The 23,648-nt window shown below is 48.1% G+C and overlaps 1 protein-coding gene across 3 annotated transcripts in view; it reads right to left on the reverse strand.

The window, feature by feature from the left end:
* Positions 1–23,648, reverse strand: part of MTF1 (metal regulatory transcription factor 1) — a 39,457-nt gene that overhangs the window by 15,585 nt on the left and 224 nt on the right. For 2 of the 3 annotated variants that reach the window (XM_075908516.1, XM_075908517.1), the window contains exons 2-5: positions 22,059–22,520; positions 6,858–7,096; positions 6,060–6,191; positions 5,471–5,544 (exon numbers count right to left, since the gene is read on the reverse strand). In XM_075908516.1, coding sequence (XP_075764631.1) covers positions 5,471–5,544; positions 6,060–6,191; positions 6,858–7,096; positions 22,059–22,469 — 856 coding nt within the window. In that variant the 5' untranslated portion in view covers positions 22,470–22,520. Of the gene's footprint in view, positions 1–5,470; positions 5,545–6,059; positions 6,192–6,857; positions 7,097–22,058; positions 22,521–22,650; positions 23,606–23,648 lie in introns of those variants that run through there. The other variant, XM_006134245.3, reaches the window with a different exon arrangement.

Raw genomic sequence — 23,648 nt, forward strand, 5'->3', positions numbered from 1 at the left:
ATTAACACAGGGCAGTGGAAAGGGGGCTCAGATCTTATCTGACAGTTTATTTTTAGGGCTGGTTTTACAAGGAGAAAAGGTTATCTGTCTAGTCTGGTACACACTGGAATATTTCTGGGCATTTTTTAAAATGTAAATTACTGGATCTCCATTTTCATGAATCTTAACCACAGTGTAGGTAGCCGTAAAACAAGCGCAAATGATCTCATTTTTGGTATGCAAGACAAAACTCACTCCATTCGTGGTTGGAAAATCTTAGAGTAGGGGTGGACAATAATTTTTTATGTGGGAGAGGGGAGGAGAGGGGAGAGAGGGAGACCAAGAATTTTGTAAGTGGTCGAGGGCCGCACTCTTCCATTATATTAATGGAAGTTGGGTGCAGAAGGGAGCTTGGAGTAAGAGACTGGTGGTGTGAAATCTGGGAGGGAGTTTGGGTGAACTAGGGGATCATGACCTGGGGCAACAGACTAGGGTGAGGAGGGGGTGCAGGGTCTGGGAGGGGAGTGTGACCTGGGGTAGAGGTACAGGGGTTTGGGTTGTTACCTGGGACAGGAGCTTGGGGTGCAGAGCTTGGGAGGGGTATGGATGCAGGAAAGGATTCTGGCCCCAGGCGAGGGGTGCAAGAGGAGGGAGTGCAGGTTCTGGGAGGGGGTTGTAACCTGGAGAGGAGTACAGGGTAAGGATGTTAAATTGCGGTTAATTTACTAGTCAAGTAGTCGAAGGAATTTCCATCAACTACTCAACTAGTCAATAGGCACGTCCTCATTTCTCCTTTGAAACGTCCATTTCAAAGGCGAAATGCAGAATACCACATGCAGCCCAGGGCCTGCAAGAAGTCCCGCTGACTCTGGGCTACGCGTGGGCGTGCCAGCTTTGAAATGTACAAGAATGCCCAGCAGGAGCGCACTCATGGAGCATGGGCTCCATGTTGAGCTGCCAATTTGAAAAGTCACACGGAGCTTCAGATCAGCTGGGGAGTCCCCAGCTGACCCTGGACTCCAGGCGGTGCTGCTACTTTGAATTGTCGCCTCGGTGTTTCAAAGGGGCAGTTCCCCGCACAGCTGATGTGCAGCACTGCCCTTTGAAGTGCCTCCTCTTTCCCCCCCTTTGCTGCCTCTGATAGAGGCAGCAATGAGGGGAGAAATCGGATAGTCTACTAGTCTTTAAGGGTATGTCTACACTACCACCCTAGTTTGAACTAGGGTGGTAATGTAGGCAACCGGAGTTGCAAATGAAGCCCGGGATTTGAATTTCCTGAGCTTCATTTGCATAAAGCCGGGCGCCGCCATTTTTAAATGTCCGCTAGTGCGGACTCCGTGCCGCGCGGCTACACGTGGCACGGAGTCCGCACTAGCGGACATTTAAAAATGGCGGCACCCGGCTTTATGCAAATGAAGCCCGGGAAATTCAAATCCCGGGCTTCATTTGCAACTCCGGTTGCCTACATTACCACCCTAGTTCGAACTAGGGTGGTAGTGTAGACATACCCTAACATCCTTAGTACAGGGAGTTCAGCAATTTGGGCTGTGACCAGAGATAGCGGATTGGGGTGCAAGGTCTGGGAGGGGGTTGTGACCGAGGAGGGGAGTAGCAGGGGATGCAGTGTTTGGGAAGGCACATGTGGGCTGGTACAGAAGGTTTGGGCTACATGGGGTAGGGGGGCAGAGGGTTGGGGGAGGGAGAAGGTGGTGCCAGAAGCAGGCTCTGGCTGGGAGACCATACCTGGCTCCCAGCCAACAGCCCAGCAGGTTTCTTAGCCAGGGTCATTGCCTGCCCTGCTCCCGCATGGCACTCAGGAAAGCTGGCTGCAGGACTACGTGTGTGTTTCTGAGTGCTGAAAGCCTGGAGGGCGGGGAGACCAACTTCTTATGCTGCCCCTACCCCCAGAAGCTGTATGTGCTCCGGGGAGCTGCAGGAGCCATGTTTACTGCTCCGAACTGAATGCTGTGTAAGCCAAGGGGATGAGCAGCCTTTCACATGCTGTCTGTCCTGGAAACAGGCAGCTGCTAATGGCTGAAAGTGGCCAATGGTAGCTTCTGGGAGCGGGGGCAGCATGGGAAGCCTGTCTCCCCTCCCTCCCTCCCTCCCTCCCTCCCTCCAGGCTCTCAGCATCCAGAAACACACACGTGGTCCTGTGGCAAGCTTTCCTGAGTGCCGAGCAGGAGTCAGGCAGGCAGGAAGCCGGCTGAGACTCTCACAGGCTGGATCCAGCTGCTTGGCAGGCTGGATATGGCCTGCAGATCATTTTTCACCCAGCCCCATCTTAGAGGGAATACTGGTGCTGAGGCAAGCCCCTTTAAATGAGCCCTACCAGAAGTGAGCTGATCTCAGTGTCTGATTTATACTGCAAAGGGCTGTGACCCTCCTCTGTGTTAGTGCTGGAGGCCAGAGGGCCTGGCTCAGCAGGATAGAGCTGGGGAAACACAGGGGGGCAGAAAGGCAGGCTCAGTTGAATTTCAAGTGACAGTTCCAAGGAGGTCTTTGTGACTGAACCCATCCAAGTGATATGTGGAATAAAGCAACGCCTTGTTATTTTGTCCACCAATTGGACCTACTAGCCAAAATAGCAATTTTTGTTTCTTGATTTCTGGTTCTACACTCTTCTTGTTCACCATGTATCATTTTAAGCACAGTCCTTGAGTACATTAGACCTTTTTGTTTGGACTAACCCAGTATGTCTCGCTTTCCTACCTTTTTTGCCCCCATCAACATTTGTTATAGGTTACTGTGACAATATTATGAACTCATACACACTTTACAGTTGGGCTCACAATTAAGGTACATTTGCAGGCCCAATCATCATAAGCCCCCTAAACTTGATAAGGAAAAGTGAGACATCACCTCCTATGACGATATAATCTTTAAAGACCTTGCTATAGAAAGACAAGATTGCAACAGCAAATCTCAGAGAATTTCCTTAACATACCCACATTACAAAGGCCCACGGTAGAAGACTGAATTCTACCACATAAAGACCCTCTTGCTAAATGTTATGCTGTAAGAGTGAAGCATGAACATAGGACTTGTGAGAACATGTCTGAACAGCCCCTTAAACAACTTTAGTGTCAGTTGCTGGATGAAGTGAAATAGGCTTGGAAATAAGCTTCAAATTTTGTTAAGTGAGTTGGTGAGGACTTAAGTTTTACAAATCATTATTAGCAGGGCTCGACAAATCACCCCATTCACCAGCAGCGCGCACATGCGCAGTGTGGGTCTTGTGCCTGTGCAGTGCAGGGCTGGCAACTAGGTTTTGCTGCCATTTGTCAAGCCCTGATTATTACTGCATTTGTGAGGTGCGCTGGTGAAATAAAACAGCTGCCAAGTTTAAACTCAAGGGATATTTTACTATTGCTTACTATCCCGAGATAGCTGGCTTTCTTGTTTTCTAATTACAGCCACTCCCCGAGTTACGAACAAGTTACGGACCAACACTTGGCCCGTAACTCAAAGTGTTCATAACTTGGATCCAATAGAATTAGATGGCGACTGCGCTGTTTGTATGTGCGGATTGCCGTTCGTTACTCGGATCTGCATTTACGACCACTTTGGTCGTAAGTGCGGATGGTCGTAAGTGGAGGTGGTTGTAACTCAGGGAGCAGCTGTAAAATATTAAATGAATTATTAACTGTTCACCACTTTCGGCACATTACTGGTTTATTTGCTATGATTTCTGGAGAAGGTTGGAATTTGTTCTGAGAGGCAACAGGAACTGGAAAGATGTCTTGTGCAGCAGATTCACTGGACGATAACCGAGCTAATTTGTTCCCATCTAGGGATATTATATTGCAGGTAATCAGCTAATCAAGTACAGGCAGTCCCCGAGTTAAGCGGATCTGACTTATGTCGGATCCGCAGTTACGAACGGGGCTTTTCTCGCCCCAGAGGACTGGAGCGGCGGGACGCCCAGATGCGCTGCAGTCCCGCCGCCCCCGTCCTCCGGGCGAGAAAAGCTGCTCCACGTCTCCCTGGTCTGCTGGGGGGGGGGGGAGCCCCCCGCAGCAGACCAGGGAGACGGGGAGCAAAGCCTTGGAGCACGCCCGCAGCGGGACAGCCCGGGCGCGCCTGGGCTGTCCCGCTGCGGGCGTGCTCCAAGGCTTTGCTCCCGGTCTCCCTGCAGACCAGGGAGACGGAGCAAAGCCGTGGAGGACGCGGGCAGTCCGCCACCCGTGTCTCCCTGGTCTGCTGGGGGGGGGGGGGGAGGTGCAGCTATTGCCCCATTCCCCCCCCCCCAGCAGACCAGGCTTTTCTTGCCTACGCCTGGGGTAGTGCAGCTGGGGCACCACCGGGTTGGTCCCGCAGTGCCGCTCCTCGGCGCTACTGTACCAACCCGGCAGCACCCTAGCTGCTCTGCCCCAGGCGTCCTGATTCAGCCGCTGCTGGTCAGTTTCAGCAGCGGCTGAATCAGGACACCTGGGGCAGAGCAGCTGGGGTGCTGCTGGGTTGCTCCAGTAGCGCCGCTCCTCGGCGCTACTGGAGCAACCCAGCAGCACCCCAGCTGCTCTGCCCCAGGCATCCCCAAGTCAGCCGCTGCTGAAACTGACCAGGGGCTGACTACAGGAAGCCCGAGGCAGAGTTGCTCTGCCCCGGGCTTCCTGGAATCAGCCGCTGATCAGTTTCAGCAGCAGCTGACTTGGGGACGCCTGGGTTTCTTAAGTTGAATCCGTATGTAAGTCAGAACTGGCGTCCAGATTCAGCTGCTGTTGAAACTGATCAGTTTCAGCAGTGGCTGACGCCAGTTCCGACTTACATACAGATTCAACTTAAGAACAAACATACAGTCCCTATCTTGTACGTAACCCGGGAACTGCCTGTAGTTGACAAAATTTCCATCAACTCCTCGATTAGTCGATAATGGGGGGAAAACTGCAGAGCTACAGTGCTGGGAACTAACCCCGCTGCAGCTCTGCCCTTTAAATGTATTAAGAGACCGGCAGCTCTTAATACATTTAAAAAGCAGAGGCACCGCATCTGGCACGGAGTGTGATCTGGGAATCTGATGATTTCTGGCTTGCACCTGGTCCCTCACTACACCTCTGCTTCCCCTATGCCCAGAGACAGTGCTGGGGGGAACTGGCTTTTAAGGCAGCTTACCCAACACCAGCTCCCCCAGTTGCTGCCTCTCTCTGATAGAGGCAGCTAGGGTTGGGGGGAAATGACTGGTCGAGTCATTAGCTTATGCTAATTGGGTAGTCGGCTAGTCACTTACATCCCTATTCCCATTTTAATGTTTTTATTAAATGCTGCTGAATGTATTCTGATGTTAACAGATTAAATGTCAGGGTGCCTTGACATCATTTTTACTATTCCTTACATCTGAATAAACTGAACTGCCCATCAGATGTCATTTGTTTATGTCCTTAAATGCCCACTCTGCGCTACTCTGTAGACTACAGGTATAAGCATGATTAGGCTTATGAAAGCCGTATCAATGTAATAGGCTCAGTTAGTGAAGCAATCCCTCCAGACTTACCAGTATGCGTCCTAACATGTGTTTTAAGGTGGTGGCTTGCAGCAAACGCTTTTCCACAGCCGTCATGATCACACCTGAGGGAAGAACCAAACCAAAAAGTATATATTGGGTATAATGTGAAGTCATGCTTCCCTGACTGAATGGCAGGAAGCTCCAGATTTAAACTCTGTTACCTCCTAATAGTTACTGTTATCTGGCTACACATGATGCCCAGAGTACAATGTGACAATTGCAATCACCATTTTTTAAGGATTCAACTTTCCACCATAGCAGGGAAGAAACAACAAATTTTGCAGATGTGCTGCTCATCACAGCAGTTTGGCCAGCCTGATCTACTTGATAACAGAATAATTGGGTGCTAATTGCAATACAGACCTCTTCAAACCAGTTGAAGTGGTAGTACAGACACACTCATGGGCCTAGCCTGCTTCACTGGACCAAAAGTGAAAATGTTTTGAGCAGTTTGTGTCTCAATTCTTACAATAAGCCTCTTTTTTAGCAACTCTGATGATTTGCACATGCTCTCAGTTATCAAAATCACCTGTCATTCTCCCCACAGGAAAGAAAACTGTCTAGTCTAGCAACTTACCGAAATGGCTTTTCTCCTGTGTGTGTTCGAATGTGCTTCCTAAGATCACTGAGCGTTGTGAAATATTTACTGCAGCCTTCACTGTCACAGTTAAATGTTTTTCCTGTGTGAAGCCTCTGATGTGCTTTCAACCTGCAAAGCATTCCAAATAAATCTTAGCACCTGCAGCACAGTAATGGCAAGTGTTCCCTGTAAGCTCAGCGCTTGGGTGGATGCCCAAACGAGATTCAAATGTCACCCAGCTGATTAGCAGAGTGCCCAGAGCACCCACAGCTGGCAGCATGTGTTTCTATTGGTGGTGCACATCTGCACATGTTTTGATGCACATAAAGTTTAATTTTTTCCATCCATCTGTAGAATAGAGAGAACATTGGCTCATTAGCCTCAGGTAGGAACATTACCAAACAACAAGGACCACAAGACAGATTCAAAGGCTTAAATTCTGGTGTGTTTGTTAATAAATTCTGATACGGATAAGTTTAAGGACTGAAGTACGCAAATCAAAAAATCTGAAAGCTCTAGATGACTGAACAGTGTCAAGTGCAAATAGCATTACATTTACTTTAACACAAATAATCAATGATAATATCACAAATGCGGCTCTCCCAGTCGTTGGTACTGATGAAAGTGGACCTTCATGCTGATTTAAGATTCTATAGCAGAATTAGATCTGGAGCTGGGAGAAGGACCCAACCCCAATAGCTGTAGCTAGGGAGCTCAAACAAAAACTGAATTTGATAGGAAAAACAGTGGTAAGCGTCTGCCATGCAAAACAGAGATGCCTGGAGGGGCTCTTACCTATACAGCGTATTGAATGCCTTTTCGCAGCCCTGCACGTCACACTCAAACGGCTTTTCCTTAGTGTGCACTCGAACATGGATTTTGAGACTATAGGAGGTAAGGAAGGCCTTGCCACAACCTTGCTGATTGCAGACAAATGTGTATTCTCCACGATGTGTCTTCTGGTGAGTCCGCAGATTTCCAGCCGTGCTATAGGTGCGAGGGCAGCCCTCAAAGGTGCACTGGTATCTCTTAACCTATGAGAAAAATGCTGCAGAGTTTAAGTCTACAAAATGCATGATTCCACCAAATCTAGTTTTAGCACGTTGGGGATCTAATCCAGGGTATTGGCTCTGATATGGTTCATTGCCTGGTTCATTTGTTCTAATTAAAGATGAGGAGGAGCCAGGTTTGATCCCAGAATGATACCAATGTATTTTTTTAATTAACAGATTACTTTTTTTAATTTAAGTACCAAATCATTTTGCCCTTCCATTGAGTTACAGGGGAAAAAAACAAAGGCAAACCTACAGAAATAGTAGTTTTCAGAGTTTAATTAATAAAGGAACATGTGTCTAGGGTGATGATACATCAAAATGAAGGATTAAATCCCCATATGCATTCCAAATTAAAATAAACTTGGCTTTTAGCAATGGGCATTCTACTATAGTAGAACATTTAAGGGAAGAGGCAGACAGACACATACTTTTCTAACCTGATCCACCAAAGTGCTGAACCCTCTTAACTTCCATGAAACTCCTCAGGGTGAAGTGTAGTTGCTCAGCATTTCCCAGAACTATGAGTCTAAGAAAATACTGCTATTTACTCACTCTCGCTTGTTTTTAATAAAAATAATGTCTAAATTTACATTCAAAGTCTTCAAAAGCGTTCAGCTGTCTGTTAACCAAGACAAATGTCTAATTTCAAATGCACATTAGCAAGTCCAGAAAGAGCAACCCTGCAGTCTGTAATAATTCAAAACTCACCAAACATACCCTATGAGGAGTAAAAGCCCAGGTCAGAGAGATAACTCTGCACTATGCTCCTCCAATATACTCAGGAACTGGACTTCTTACAAGTTACTGTGAATTATAGACTGCTTTGCTCCATCTAGTCCATATTTTCTTATAATTTATAGAACTAATGTAAAATTGGGGCATTTTCTTTGCCCCAATAGGGTCTATGTGATAATACTACCAACTAACTGGGAATATCAGCTCAATGAAGCAAAAGTTTGCAGAGATCTAACTGGGAAGAAGCCAATGCCAGTCTATCTAGGAGTTCATCTGTCTGAGAGTCCATTTGTTCATGAACTCCTAAATAGTAATAGCTAAAAGGCCACCAAATTTGGTAGGAGGCTTCCTCTTATCCCAGCTTAAAGCAAGGTCAATGTTTGGTTGTGCCAGGAAAACAGGACATGGGACTGGGACTGTTTTCCAGACCATGAAAAGGGAGGAGGCAGAGAAGAGGGATATGATATTGAGGCTATGTCTACCCTGCAGAGCTTTTCCAGGATACCAACACATGCGTCTGCTTTTTCAGAATAGTTTCTGAACCCTCTTAACTTCAGAATAGTTTCTGAAAAAGCAGACGTGTTTTCGGCATCCCTGTATTCCTCTCAGTGAGAGAAATAAGGGATGTTCTCAAAGAGGAGTTTTTTCTGAAATTTGGCCCTGTGTAGATGGGCCAAATTTTGGAAAAGCCTCTTTCAGAAAAAAAGTGGAAAAAGATATGCAAATTGCAGTTTGCATATCTTTTTCCGACTTTTCTTTGCTGTGTAGCTATAGTCTCAGTGACCACTGTGGGCAGCAAGCACAGGGGACAGTTATAGTGTAGAGTAACCACTGAGGGCAACCATGCCAGTAAGACAGTGGCCAGCTGCAGACAAGGCTCTGCATGTCACCAGCCAACGGAGCTGGTAAGTGGCTCCCCTACTCCAAACACAGTGTTGGAGGGAATCAACCCAACCCCTGATCCAGAAGAAGCCAGAACCAGTCCCAGCTCCCTCCTCCGGGAGGACAGATCCCCGCCCCCCATCTGGACCAGCTGCGAGGCCAGAGGGGACAGCTACAGGCCAGGGCCAGTGCCCAGAGGCTCAGCTCTTCCCCTTCCCTGCCGCCATCCCCCGCCGGCCTTCCTTCCAGACGTACTGCAAGACAGAGGGAGGTAGGGATATGCTGCCCCTGGACCAGCTGCAGGTCAGGGGACCAGCTGCAGGTTAGGGCCAGTCTGTGGACCCTCACACCTCCCCAGACAAGCTGCAGGGCCCGGGAAGAGGGGAGTGCTACTGGCCTGAGGCAGCCTCCCAGAACCTTGCCTCCTCCGAACCAGCTGGAGGGCTGGGGGAGAGGGGTGCTTCTGGAGGCCAGAGCCAGCCCCCACAGCCTTACCCCTCCAGAGCAGCTGCAGTTCCAAAGGAGAATGTGCCCCCCTCTGTCCCAGTCAGGCTGCAGGGTGGGGGGAGGCAGGTGGATACTGGGGCCACCTCCCCAGAGGCTGCCCCCTGAGCAGCTGCAGGCCAGAGCCAGCTCCCAGAGCCTCTCAACCCTCCTAGATCAGCTGCAAGGCCCAAGCCCCTGCCCTGACTCCTGCATATCTCCACACCTACAGCCTCATGCACTGAGCCCCTCCTTAATGACCCAAGCAACACCAGGTACATTTGCTACAGGCTGAAACTCTCTTAACTGGGATTCTCTGGTCTGGGAACATCCATGGTCTGGTCTCTGATGTTGCAGGACCAGAGAGTCCCGGTGGAGGGCCAGCGGCATGGATCCCTGAACCAGAATTCCCAAACAGCTGTTTGGATCACCTGACTCATGTCCGATTAAATTTGAAAGACGTCCTAACAAGCTTCTGCACAAAATCCCGTCAATGCTAATTATCATATTGATAATTTTAATTTGACTGCATTGGCTAAGAACCCCTACCAGTCATAAAATATTTCTAGAGCCCCAGTGCACTGTCTAGGCAGCTGGCACATGGAAATGCAGTATTCCAACAGAGGTTTAGAAACATTTCTAAAAACAGAGCAAAGCTACAATACACAAGGAAGAACTTGCTGCTTTTCTCTGACCGTGAACTCTCTTATAGGGATGCAAGTTTTTTGTCACCAAAATTGGGTGTTTTTCCTAACAATAATTGCATTGCAGTGTGCATGCTCTCACTGTTTTGTCACCAAAGGCAATTTTTGTCGGACAAGACTCTGTGGTATAGATTTAGCCTCAGGCTTCCTCGCTGTCACTGGAGGTTAAGAAACGAAGAGGGACAGATTTATGGGTATATTATCAGGCTGCAAACGTATGTTGATGCTGCTTTGAGTGAAGCAAGGTAACCAACATTGGAAATAGGTTGAATGTGACAAACAGCACAATTTTAGCACCAAAAATACTAACCAATAGCACAACTGGTCAAGAACCTACTGAAAGCTCCTGGAAGTCCTACCAGAAATGAAAGCATCTGGTTCATGCTTTGCATTGTATTTGGTATAAATTAAATGAGCAGTTGAGTCTTCGGTACAGATAATAGACCATGCCTACTGTAAAAGCCCTTTTGTTAGTATTTGGAGATGAGCTTGGCATACTGTTTATGGAATCTCCCCCTGCCCTTTTAAAAGCATCAGTGATGTGTTTAAACCCTCTAGCCTCAAATAAAGGGAGGAGATTTGAAGCAGATTCATACACATGTAGAGTAAGTGCACACACGGCCATAGTGCACACATGGCCATAGCTTTCAGAATGTTTCATATAAAACACCTGAGCTTAGTATTAGAAACAATCAAAGACACAAAATTAAAATCAGTCTCTAAAAAATATTCTGTAAGTAGTGTCCCCTATCCAAAGCTGCAACAGAGCTTCTTGTATACAATATGCTGTTTTTCAGGAAATTTTAATCAGTTATTTTAAACAGGAGCTTGAGGAGGGATTTTCAAAAGCATGCAGCTTTTGACTCAGTGTCTTATTACTGCATGTGATAAGAACATTTAGGTCAGAGCGGAGCACCTCTGAAAATTCTAGTTGGATTTTGGAAGCTCAGTGGCTCAATCATACCAGGAGAGTACACATTAAGGATGTAAATGAGTAGTCAACTACTCGCATTCTGCCCCCTTGCTGCTGTTGTATCAGAAGCAGGGTCGGGGGGGGGGGGAGGGGATCAGAGGCAGCAGCAGGTAAGAAGGGGGGCAGCAGCCCTTGTCCGCAGGTGGTCTGAGCTCCCTGAGGACAGGAGCTGCTCCGCATCTCCCTGAGCAGCCTCTATCCACAGTGAGCCTGGGCCTACCATGGGCAGAGGCTGCTTTGTGGTAGCAGCCCCTGTCCATGCCTGGCCCGACCTTCCTGTGGACATGGCCTGCTGTCACCTCGCACTGCTGCCTGTATCAGAGGCAGCAGCAAAGGGTGGGTGGCAGACAGCCGGTCTGTGAGGAGCTGGTTTTTAAACTGGCTCCCCTCAGGGACCAGCTCCCCTGCCATCCCACAGTACTGTCTCTGATACATAGGCAGCAGCACAGGGTGACAGAGGGCTCCCTGGGAGTGGGGCTGGGAGCACACAGGGAGATTTTATGCATTAACACAACTATTCAACTACCCGATAACTAAGGGTATGTCTACACTACAGCACTACTTCAAACTAACTTAATTCGAATTAGTTAATTCAAACTAAGCTAATTTGAATTGGTGCATCTAGACCTAAAAACTAATTTGAATTAGCATTTTGCTAATTCAAAATAGCATGTCCACATTGAGTGGACTCTGAACCCAAGTTAAGGTTGGCTGGAACCAGTGCTGACAGGGCATCAGGTTAGGACTTAGAGTGTGGAGCTGCTGCCTCAGGCTAGCCGAAGGCTGTGCTTAAAGGGACCCGACCCCCACCCCGGACAGACAGTTCTCAGGGTTCCCCGCTTGCTTGTCTAACTCGATGAGGGACAGCAAAGCAGTCTTGTCTTGGAGTGCCCTGAGTGTCCACACTCGGCACATCACAGCACTCGGCCATCAGCCCGGCTGCACTTGCCGCAGGCTGCCATCCGGGGGGGGGGGGGGGGGTGTCAATCGGGGGTCTGTCAGGATCCAGGAGGCCCTGAAGGATAGCTTCCACCCCGAGGAGCCCGCAGAGCCACCCCAGTCCTCCCCATCGGGGGCTCGGGCTCCATTCCTCCCATACCTCCTTCCACTTACCCCTCTCTAGCCCCCCTTCCTGATGTAAAAAATAAAGGACACGTATGTTCAAAAATAGAAACTCTCTTTATTTAACAAAACTGGGGGCAGAGGGGGAGGGAGGATTAACCTCTGGGGAGACTGGTGAAAGGAGGTGGGAGAGGGGAAGAGAGAAGGTGGAAGAGGGGAGGGGGAAACCTGGGAGGAGGGAGCTGGAAGGGGGGAAACCAGGGGAAGAAGGGGGAGGGGAAGTATAAAACTATGGTACGCCATATCTTCAGTACTGTGTACAGATGTGGTCTCCTCACCTCAAAAAAGATATTTTGGTCTTGGAAAGGATTCAGAAAAGGGCAACTACAGTGGATTAGGGGTTTGGAACAGATCCCATATGAAGAGAGGCTAAAGAGACTGGGACTTTTCAGCTTAGAAAAGAGGAGACCGAGGGGGGATAGGATAGAGGTCTATAAAATCATGAATGGTGTGGAGAGGGTGAATAAAGAAAAGTTCTCCATTAGTTCCCATAATAGAAGGACTAGAGGACACCAAATGAAATGAATGGGTAGCAGGTTTCAAACTAATAAAAGAAAGTTCTTTTTCACACAGCGCATAGTCAACCTGTGGAACTCCTTGCCACAGGAGGCTGTGAAGGCTAGAACTATAAGGGTATGTCTAAACTACAATGTTAATTCGAACTAAGCTAATTCGAACTAACGGATCCAGACTAAAAAACTAGTTTGAATTAGCGTTTTGCTAATTCGAACTAGCATGTCCACATTAAATGGACCCTGAACCAGGCTTAAGGATGGCCGGAAGCAGTGCCGGCAGGGCATCAGAGGAGGACTTAGAGCGTGGAGATGCTGTCTCAGGCTAGCCGAGGGCTGTGCTTAAAGGGTCCCGACCCCCACCCCGGACAGACAGTTCTCAGGGGTGCCCCGCTTGCAAAGCAGTCCTGGCTTGGATTGCCCGGAGTACCCACACTGGACACATCACAGCACTCAGCCATCAGACCGGTTGCACTTGCCGCAGGCTGCCATCTGGGGAGAGGGGGCAATTGGGAGGCTGCAGGAGAGCTTCCACCCCCAGAAGCCCGCAGAGCCAGCCCAGTCCACCCCTTCGGGGGCGCGTACGCCATTCCTCCCTCACCTCCTTCCACTTACCCTTCCCTAGCCCCTCTTCTTGATGTACAAAATAAAGGACAATTGTGTTCAAAAATAGAATCTCTCTTTATTGAACAAAACTGGGGGAGACTGGGAAAAGGAGGTGGGAGAAGGGAAGAGAAAGGGTGGGAGAGGGGAGGGCAACTAAAATGATCAGGGGTTGGGAACAGGTCCCATATGAAGAGAGGCTAAAGAGACTGGGACTTTTCAGCTTAGAAAAGAGGAGATGGAGGGGGGACAGGATAGAGGTCTCTAAAAGCAGGAGTTGGGTGGAGAGGATGAATAAAGAAAAGTTCTCCATTAGTTCCCATAAAGAAGGACTAGAGGACACCAAAGGAAAGGAATGGGTAGCAGGCTTCAAACTAGTAACAGAAAGTTGTTCTTCACAAAGCAAAGAGTCAACCTGTGGAACTCCTTGCTGCAGGAGGCTGTGAAGGTTAGAACTAGAACTGAGTTTAAAGGGAAGTGAGATCAAGTCATGGAGGTTGGGTCCATGGAGTGGTATTAGCCAGGTGATAGGAGTGGTGTCCCTGCCCAAGGTTTGTGGAAGGCTGGAGAGGGATGGCACGAGACAAATGGCTTGGTCACTGTCTTTGGTCCATCCCCTCCAGGGTCCCTAGGGTTGGCCGCTGTCGGCAGACAGGCTACTGGGCTAGATGGACCTTTGGTCTGACCCAGTACGGCCATTGTAAGCTCAGGGTCGGGGATCTCAGTGGACCACCTTGATTTTCATGCACACCTGCTCCTGGGTGGCCAGGCTGGCAGCTCTCCCGCCCTAGACGGCCACTTTCCTGTGCCTAGTGTGGTGTCCGCACTAGCCCAGGCGGGTGCCCGCCTCTTGCGGTCCCGGGCAAGCTCCCGGGAGCCGCCAGCCTGGTCCCGGGAAGAGGGGGAGGGCTGGGGGGGCATCGGGTGGGTGGCTCGATCCGTGCCAGGTGCAGGGTCTGCTGGCTGGGTGCTGGCAGGCTTGCACCTGGCACGGGTACCGTAGCCAGCCCGTGCCCCTTTAAGGGGTCCGGGTCCGGGAGGGGGGCAGACGAGTTTCCTTGGTGTTGGCCAGAGTGGCCACCAGGGAAAGCTGGGGAGGGCTAGCCTCCCACTACTTCGAATTAAGGGGCTAAACACCCCTTAATTCGAACTAGCTAGTTCAAATTAGGCTTAATCCTCGTAAAATGAGATTTCCCTAGTTCGAACTAAGCGCTCCGCTAGTTCAAATTAAATTCGAACTTGCGGAGTGCTAGTGTAGCGCCTATTAAAGTTAGTTCGAACTAACTTTGTAGTGTAGACATACCCTAACAGAGTTTAAAGAGAAGTTAGATAAAGTCATGGAGGTTGGGTCCATGGAGTGCTATTAGCCAGGGGGTAGGAATGGTGTCCCTGGCCTCTGTTTGTGGAAGGCTGGAGATGGATGGCAGGAGACAAATCGCTTGGTCATTGTCTTTGGTCCACTCCCTCCGGGGTACCTGGTGTTGGCCGCTGTCGGCAGACAGGATACTGGGCTAGATGGACCTTTGGTCTGACCTAGTACGGCCATTCTTATGTTCTAAGCTCAGGGTCGGGGGTCTCACTGGACCAACTTGATTTTCATGCAAAGCTGCTCCTGGGTTTGCATGTGGCCTTTGGTGGCCAGGCTGGCAGCTATCCTGCCCTAGACGGCCGCATTCCTGTACCTAGTGCAGAGGTCATGGACGTTGGAAACCTCCCCGCAAACCTCGATGAGGTCCACAATCTCTGCACTAGACCAGGTGGGCGCCCGCCTCTTGTGGCCCTGGGCAGGCTCCTGGGAGCTGCCAGCCTGGTCCTGGGAAGAGGCACGTGGCTGGCTCATGCCGTGCCAGGTGCAAGGTCTTCTGGCTGGGTGCTGGCAGGTTTGCAACTGGCACGAGCACCGTAGTGAGACCGTGCTCCTTTAAGGGCTCCGGGGCCGTGGGGGGCAGAAAAGTTTCCCTGGTTTGGCCCAGAGTGGCCACCAGGGCAAGCTGGGAAGGGCTAGCCTCCAACTAGTTCGAATTAAGTGGCTACACAGCCCTTAATTCGAACTACTTAATTCGAACTAGGCGTTAGTCCTCGTAGAATGAGGTTTACCTAGTTCAAATTAAGCACTCCGCTAGTTCGAATTAAGTTCTAACTAGCAGTTTGCATGTATAGATGCTCTGAAAATTAATTCAAACTAACAGCTGTTAATTCGAATTAACTTTGTAGTGTAGACATACCCCAACATCCCTAGTACACATAATGGTGTCAGTCCTAGGTCCACGACAATTCAGTAGAGTGACGAGTACAAGATGACACCAAGCTTGGAGGAGTTGTACGTACTCTGGAGGACAGGATTAGAATTCAAACTGATCATGATATACTGAAGAATTAATAGAAACTCAACAATTCAATAAGGACAAGGCAAAACTACAAAATGACGAATAACTAGCTAGGTGGTCATGCTGCTGAAGAGAATTTGGAGTAGGGATGTAAAATCCCATTTAATTAGTTAACCAGTTAAATGTGGACAGGGTCAGCAGAACCAGCAGTCCCATGTGGGGGCCCAGCAGGACTAGAGCAGCCCTTCTCTCACAGGCTGCTCCCTGGGTACTAGTTAACCATTACCCTGTAAGCACACTCAATCAGCAGAAAGGAAAATGTAGGTTAGATATTTTGAAAAGTTTTCTACCTCTAAGGGTGGTTAAATACTGGAATAGCTTCCAGTAGAGATTGTTGACTCGACTCCTCAACACTGGAAGTTTTTAAGAAACAGGTTGGTCAAACTAGTCAAAGATGGTCTAGATTTACTTGATTCTGCCCCAATGCAGGGAGCAGGATTTGATAACTGAGATCCTTCCTAGTTCTATATTTCTAGGAGTCAATGAATGCCTGCTTTTCAAAGTCAAAAAGCCCAGAGCGTCACAAACTACACGAGTGGTACCAAAGTGTAAAAACAAGACAAACCCCTTAGGTATCACAGGCATTAGATTAAAAAAAAAAAAAAAAAAAAAAAAAAAGAGTAGTTACCAAGTGCTGGTAGTACAGTAACTCTAGGGAAAAGGGAAGTTAGGAAAAGCATCACACATTGAAGAACTCTGAATAGCGTGGAAAATATTTAACTGCAAAAAGCAGTGGGGATTGTGAAAGGACAGAGGGAGATTGCATAGACAGAAGCAAAAGAATCAAAAGCAAAAGTATGCATTGACACAGCATGAAAAGCAGTCTTGTCATTTACAACAGAAGGGCAATTGGAAACTGATGTCATACAGCAGCTATTAGGAGGCTGGAGGACACCTACAACCTTCGACTCTCAGTACCACAGACTAAACTTCTTTTTCAATTCCTTCTCCTTGGCAGAGGAGACCATTCTGTCAACCCCCACTATCTCTAATCTCATGTGCTTTATAAAGACACACCCTTGACTATGGCAACAACTGATTCCAGGAAAAGGAATTTTGTAAGACAGTCCACAATTTGATACCCCCATCATTGGAGGTTTTTAAGAACAGTGTAGACAAACTTGTCAGTTAATATCTTAGTACACTCATTCATTCCTTGTACTGAGGCAGCACCAAGATGACATCTCAAGGTCTCTGCCAGCCCTACATTTCTATAGTTCTATGAATTTTAGCTGACATTAATGCAGCTGAAAATAAGGTGAAGCCAGCACCATACTTACAGACCATTTGAGACCTGCTGCCCAGGATTTTCTGGAGCAGATTCATTCTATGACACTACTACTTTCGATTAATTAACTGGGTACTGCTATCTACTCAGTTTCTACAAAAGGCCACAAGCAGAAACATGTATTGCATGGCTTCTTATGAATGGGTAGCCTAGCAATAAATAAATCCACTGAATCAAGTCCTTGCCAAACCTATCTTTCATTCATGTGAAACTTGCACTCAGTATAAAAGCATTCTGCCCAGAAGGTAATTGCTCTGAGTTTGGTACAAGCATCCACAAAGGAAAGCTAATGGGTTAACTGGATGGAAAGAGGAACCACACTATCAGCCAGATATGGAGGGTTGCTTCATATTCCTTGGTGTCTGAAAGGATACACAGAGACAGAGAAAAGGGAAAGAAAACACTAAACATGTTTAAGATGAAAAGTATCCTAACTCTAGAGAAAAGTCATGCACCAGCTTTCAGAGAAGTAAAAATAGAAAATTTTGACATTTTAGCATTTTTTAATTCCGCCTCCATGACAAGTCAGAACTGGAAAACCTAGCATCCATGGGAGAGGAGAATCATTGTGCAGAGTTGGCAAAACACACCATACTTTGTGGTCTCATAACAGCAAGACCACCCATCAAAGATAGCATGCATCAGCGATGCAGAATAGTTACACATCAGCTAGACCAGTGATGGGCAACCTGCAGCCCAAAGGCAGCACATGGTGTTTTGTGTGGCCTGTGAGACATTCTGTGTACCCACTGCTCACAGACAGGTTTGCCAGACTCCACTGGTTTCTATCCACATAGGTTTTTTTTCCCCCATACCAATATTACTCAAGTGACACACATTGAGGGCACGTGAAACATGATGTGCGCTCGCTGCACTCAGCTTTGACTGTAAGAGCCGTGCACTCCTTCTGCAGCCAAAGCACTACTACAGTTCATTTAGCACAACCTGCAAATTCTAGGGACACATGTGCAGTTAGCAAAACTACCTTAACCCAGGAGACCATCTTGGTTACAACAATCTTGTGGCCCACTTAGAGGAAGGAGGTCCATTCATGTAGCCGAATCACTAGCCTAGATTGCCCATTGTGGTGCTACACAATTTAAAAAGTGGATCTTACAGTTATAAGTTGAGATAAAACACGAGAAAGGTCTGGCATATAAAGCAGACTGGTTCATTTAAAACCAGACATGGGGTAGGAAAGTGAATTTTATTATCTGGAAAGAGGTACATTCTTTCCTAACAAGCTACCAGCTGTAGTACCATTCATTACTAATACACATCAGCACTAACATAACTAGCTCGCTGATAATGCGGTTTGTCCTGAAGTTAGGGTGTACACTGCTACATCAAAAAGCTCCATGTGCATGAGAATAATCTTTACATCAGCTACTGAAATGTGCTTTATTTTCTTGTGGACTACTCAAGATCATGGGCTCTAACCAGAAGCTTAACAGTGGCATGGTGCGTGGCTGCATGCATAAGTAGTTAATGAGACAAGGAACTATGTAACCATATTCAAAGCAACACACATCTTTCAGTACATACAGCAAGCGTTTGTTTACAGTAGATAAAAGTTCTGTGCAGAGGTGACCAAACATCTAAAATGAAGCTGCTGTGCAGAACAGGAAAAAAATCAAGTTTTCCAGAAAAAGGCTTGATGCCATCACAACAAATGAAACGTGGCCCGAGGACACAGACAAAGATAGCAGAATACAAACACAAAGGAATATTACTTCTGTAGAACGCAGTGGCATTAGCTATATTGTATATCGTCTTTGCAAAGAAAGATGGGCAGGGCCTTGATGGGTAACCAGGAGTCTAGATTTTACACACAGGGGGCTAAGAGGAAGTTAAATGTATCTTTATTGAAGGAAACTTGGTGGCATGAGGTAGAACACTGTCCAACTAGCTACATTGTTCAAACTGATGAGTAATTCAAAACCTAGTGAACACCAATTATAAGAAAACTGGGTTTAGGGTGAACTATTACCACTGAATAGGAAGCTTATGAAACTAAGAGAAGATGATGCAAGTACTAGCTAGTCTCATGGGAAAAGTACTACTAAAGGCAGAAAGGTGTAACAAAGTAAAAGTTAAGGGTGATCTCCAAACTTAAGTAATGGGGGCTAAGCCATTTTATACTTTGTGAATGTTCGTAAAGAGTTTGTTTTGCTTCTAGCTCTCAAACCATAAGCAACATCAAAGTCATCTTCCCTATCCAGTAAGGGCCAGAAAGTTAGCGTGTTAACTGTTTCAGGCTTTAATTGAAGGTGCAAGGGTGTTTAAAGATCTTCTCTCAGGCATTTAAATGAAGCAGACATAAGACCACATTTCCCTAGGACTCACTTTTACTGTGCCCCTACTACTACTTCTCTAGTAATTTTGCCTCCTTCACAAAGAGAAAAGTAGACATTGCCTCAATGTACAGTGTATAATAAAGCAGAAAAGACAACATCTTCCAAACCTTTTAAACAAGGACAACCCCATTTTTCACTCATTTGTAGAAGAGCCCACACTGATTTTGCTAATACACAGTGCCCATTCTAGGACAATGGAAATGGCCAATTGAGTACCTTGTAAAGGATAACGGAAAACGGCAACATTGCATGAAAATAAAATTTAGCAATAGAGCAGTGGAGAAGGTGGTAGGTGCACTAACGACAAAGGAAATCCCTCATTTGAGTCCTAGGCTAACCGACTTGCTGAGCCATACCTTTCAGACCAGAAATTCCATCTCCTATCTGAAAGCAACTGTTGCTACTGACCCACTTACACTTTGCCAAGTGAACTCCAAACAAGGTCCTCTGCTAAACTAAATTATTCAGGCTTTCAAACCCCAATTCCATTTTAACTAAAGGCCAAATTTTGCAACCCATTACTCACAGAGTATCAGTTACACAAGTAGTTCTATTGGCTTTAATGGAAACACTCACATAAGTCCTGATTCACCAGGAGCATGGATCACAGAACTAGTCCAAAGTCTGAAATGCTGATAGATTATATCAACACTAGTCCGCTAAGGATACCTCATATAATTTGTTAATTTTGGACCCAAAAAAAATTTACTAAGTCTGTCTGAATTTACCTTGCTTTCAACAACAAAAATTTACTATGCAAATGTGTTCTATTGCCAGAACCATGCCATTTTCAGACCAGTAAGCTAGTTCAAACTAGGGATGTAAACAGGTAAGCTTACCAGATGATGCTTACCAGTAACTGAAGCAGCCTTCCCCCCCACCCCACCCCCAACTATGGCATAGCATGGTGTGCTCAACCTGGCTGGAGCACCCCCTCCTCTTTACTCCCTCTCCCCATCTATGGTGTGGTGGGCCCACCTTGTGGGATCCTGGTTAAGCGGTTTAAATTGATTGTTTAACATTCTGTTTAACCAATTAACTTTTCAAATTAGATTTTACATCCTTAATTCAAAATGACATTTTAATTAAGTACAATTGCAACTTATTACAAGTACAGTAGACTTCCTATAATCCGGCACCTTTGGGACCTAGGTGGTACCGGATTATCGGATATGCTGGAGTATCGGGAAGTACTCCAGTGGGGGGCTGACACGGGTCTGCCGGAACCCGCACTGCGTCCAGGGGATGGGTGGGGAACGGCACAGCGAGGGGCGAACCCTCTACCATTTTGTAGGAAGGTGGGGGAAGCCCCGCACAGCCACCAAGAGCTTCCAGGGAGGGAGCGGGCTCCCCACCTCCCAGACTGCAGTAATTATCACCGAGCAGAGGGGTGGTGCTGCGGGACCATCCCAGCAGCACCGCTCCACCGTTTGTCCGCCGCTCATCACTTTCAGCAGCGGCAGCAACGGACTTGAGGAAGCGGCGGAGTAGAGCAGCTGGGGTGCTGCCGGGTTGGTCCCACAGTGCCGCCCCTCACCCCCCTGCTCAACGATAACTACTGCAGTCTGGGGGGGTGGGGAGCCCACTTCCTTCCCAGAAACTCGGCGGCTACGTGGGGCTTCCCCCGCCTTCCTGCAAAACAGTGGAGGGATCGCCCCTTGCCACGCCATTCCCTGCCCACCCCCCACCCGGAGGCAGTGCGGGTCCCAGCAGACCCGTCACAGGGGTATAATCCCCTTCCCCTCTTCTCCCCTTCCCTTCCCTTTACCAGCTGTGAGCGCCCATAGGGCTCACAGCAGCTCCAACTGTCCAGAGCACTTCCGGGTTCCAGTTGGTGCTAGACTATCAGGAGTGCCGGACCACTGGATGCCGGACAATTGGAGTTTTACTGTACAATGGTAATAGTACCATAACTAGGGTTATGTCAAGCTTCTGTTTTAAATCAGTGTGGCTGATGAAGGTTTAATATTTTAGAAGTTTTAAATCACATTGGGATGGAATTTCACACTTAATTGGGATGCAGAATTTTTCCTAAACCAAACTTGGTACAGCCACAGGAACAGGGAAGTCTGAACATGGGGCAGGAGCATGGTAGAGGGGACCAGCGCCTCAGCTGGAAGCCCAGCACGTGGGAGGGGAGAGCATGGTGAGTAGTTCTAGCCCCAGAAGCCATGGAGCTCCAGCCACAGCCAGGGAGCTGCAACCCCAATGGCAGCCATGGAGCTCCTGCTCCACCCCGGCTGGAGTCCCAGCTACAGAGCCAAGCAGCTGCGGAGCTCCAGCTGTGTTGCTCTGGTCCCGGCAATAGTGGAGCTGACAGCAGCTAGAAAGCCCCAGGGAGCTGGGGCAGCAGTGGGGCCAGGCTGGAGCCCTAGTCCAGTGGCAGCAAGGGCAACAAGAAGAGGGACCTCCCCTGGTCCAGCAAATCCCCTCATTCAGGACCAGTTAGGTCCTGAGGGTGCTGGACAAGGGAGGTCCAAACTGTATTATCATGGTCCCTATTTGCCACAGCTGTCACCTTTTATCCTATAATTAACAGTAACTGCACTGTCATGAAGCATACTGAGTTTCTTTTCACACAGTTGCGGTTACATAATAAGGCATATGGTCTAAGTGAGAGCAGGAGAGCCTGAAACATTCTTAACTCTGGTTGACTCACTGTGTGATCCTGAGTAACTTGTGTAGGTAAGTATCTAAGTACAGAACCTACTGTGCAGTTAAACCTAATGGCTAAGATTTTCAAAACAGTGATGTTGATTTAGGCATATGCTTTCCTTCAATGTGCAGCTAAATACCAACTTGGAAAAAAAATCAACTAATATCTGTGAAGTGCTTTGAGATCACCAGATAATCAGCTCTCAAGGGCAAGTTTTACAATTATAGTTGGTCACTTACTTCTTTACGCTTGGTCTCTGGGCACTCAGATTGCAAAGTGAGAGTAGCTCCTTCGATATTTCTTGGCATGGGAGTTGAACCAGGATTTATAGTCAAATGAATCTGATCTGGAGAAATAATATGTTGAACATAACCCTGGGACATTCCTTCATGATCTTCTATTAAATGAAATCCTTCATGACCCTCTGGTAAAAAAGGCAAGTGATCTCCACATTGTCCTTCATCCTCATCATCTTCTAATGTCCCATGGTCTTGTTCAATTAGAACAGTTGTCCTGTCATAAATTGTCCCAGATGATGAAGGAATTAGACCATTTTTATCAATAAACCTCATCATTTTATCATCTTGGATCAGTTCGTCTTCGTCCCCATCATAGTAGTGAATGCTGTCTTCGGGAGTATTTTCCCCCATGGTTTAATGGAACTTAGTGCAGCATCATGAAATTAAAATGTAACAACTCACCTGTAACAGAGTAGCATAAGTGTAAGAATATCATAATATTTAGACAAGGACTTTTCACCTAAACTCTCAAGGGTGCAAACTAACACGTTTACATTTCTTCTCCCCATTAATTCACTTCCAGAAACCTTACCTTGCTTTCAGAAAAGTAGTGCAGGAAAGTTTTTATTCAGGTGACACAAGAAAATACTTTCAAAGGTGCTCCAAGTCCGCTAAAATACATATGGTATGCGACCTGAAAAAGGGGCCTACAGTTCTTTCAGATTTAGAAGAAACATCCCTCCACTGCGATTGGGGCTTTTCTAGCGAAGTTTATGAAAAGTCACCTGCAAATTACTGTATATTGCCAGAGGTTAATCAGCTGTCTTGAACTGATAAAAAACGAGCAGGAATCTCTTTGGGAGAGGACCGCCTTATTGAAGGGTGGTCAAATATTGGAATAAATTGCCAAGGGAGGTGGTGGAATCTCCCTCTCTGGAGATATTTAAGAACAGGTTAGATAGACATCTGTCAGGGATGGTGTAGACGGAGCTTGGTCCTGCCTTGAGGGCGGGGGGCTGGACTCGATGACCTCTCGAGGTCCCTTCCAGTCCTATGATTCTATGAGCTGTGCCCAGGAACGCTCACGATACCGTTCTAGGTGTGGTGTTGGTCTATAAAGTGCGACCAGACTATGGGTTGTTTTTTAAGCACGCACAGTACCTGGTGCCCCCCATTCCCCGAGCGGGGGGCTCCGCACAGCGCAGCCCGTCCCAACTCCCGAGCCAGAGACAGTCCCCCGCAGCACGTTACCCTCACAGGGCTGCTCCCGGGCGTGTCATCGAAACACGCGGAGAGCGAAGGCGCCCGGCGCCGCAGACCTCGCTCCTCAAGCGCTGGGGAGGCTGCCTCGGGCCGGCGGCGCGAGCTTCGGGCGCCCTGTCGGGGGCCGGGGAGGGGACGCACCAGGGCGGGCCGCGAGCCCCGGCAGCCGGGCAGGGAAGCGGGCGCGCGCCGGGCCCTCGCGGAGCCTGCCTGCTCCTGACAGGGCGGCGCGGGCTGAGGCCGGGCCCCGCGCTCGGCGCTGCGCACTCACGCCCCCCCCCCGCGCTGTCCGGGTCCCCCTCACGTTTGCCTCGCGCTGCAGCCCCG

The sequence above is a fragment of the Pelodiscus sinensis genome, chromosome 25 (genome assembly GCF_049634645.1).
Source record: "Pelodiscus sinensis isolate JC-2024 chromosome 25, ASM4963464v1, whole genome shotgun sequence".
NCBI classification, from domain to species: Eukaryota; Metazoa; Chordata; order Testudines; family Trionychidae; genus Pelodiscus; species Pelodiscus sinensis.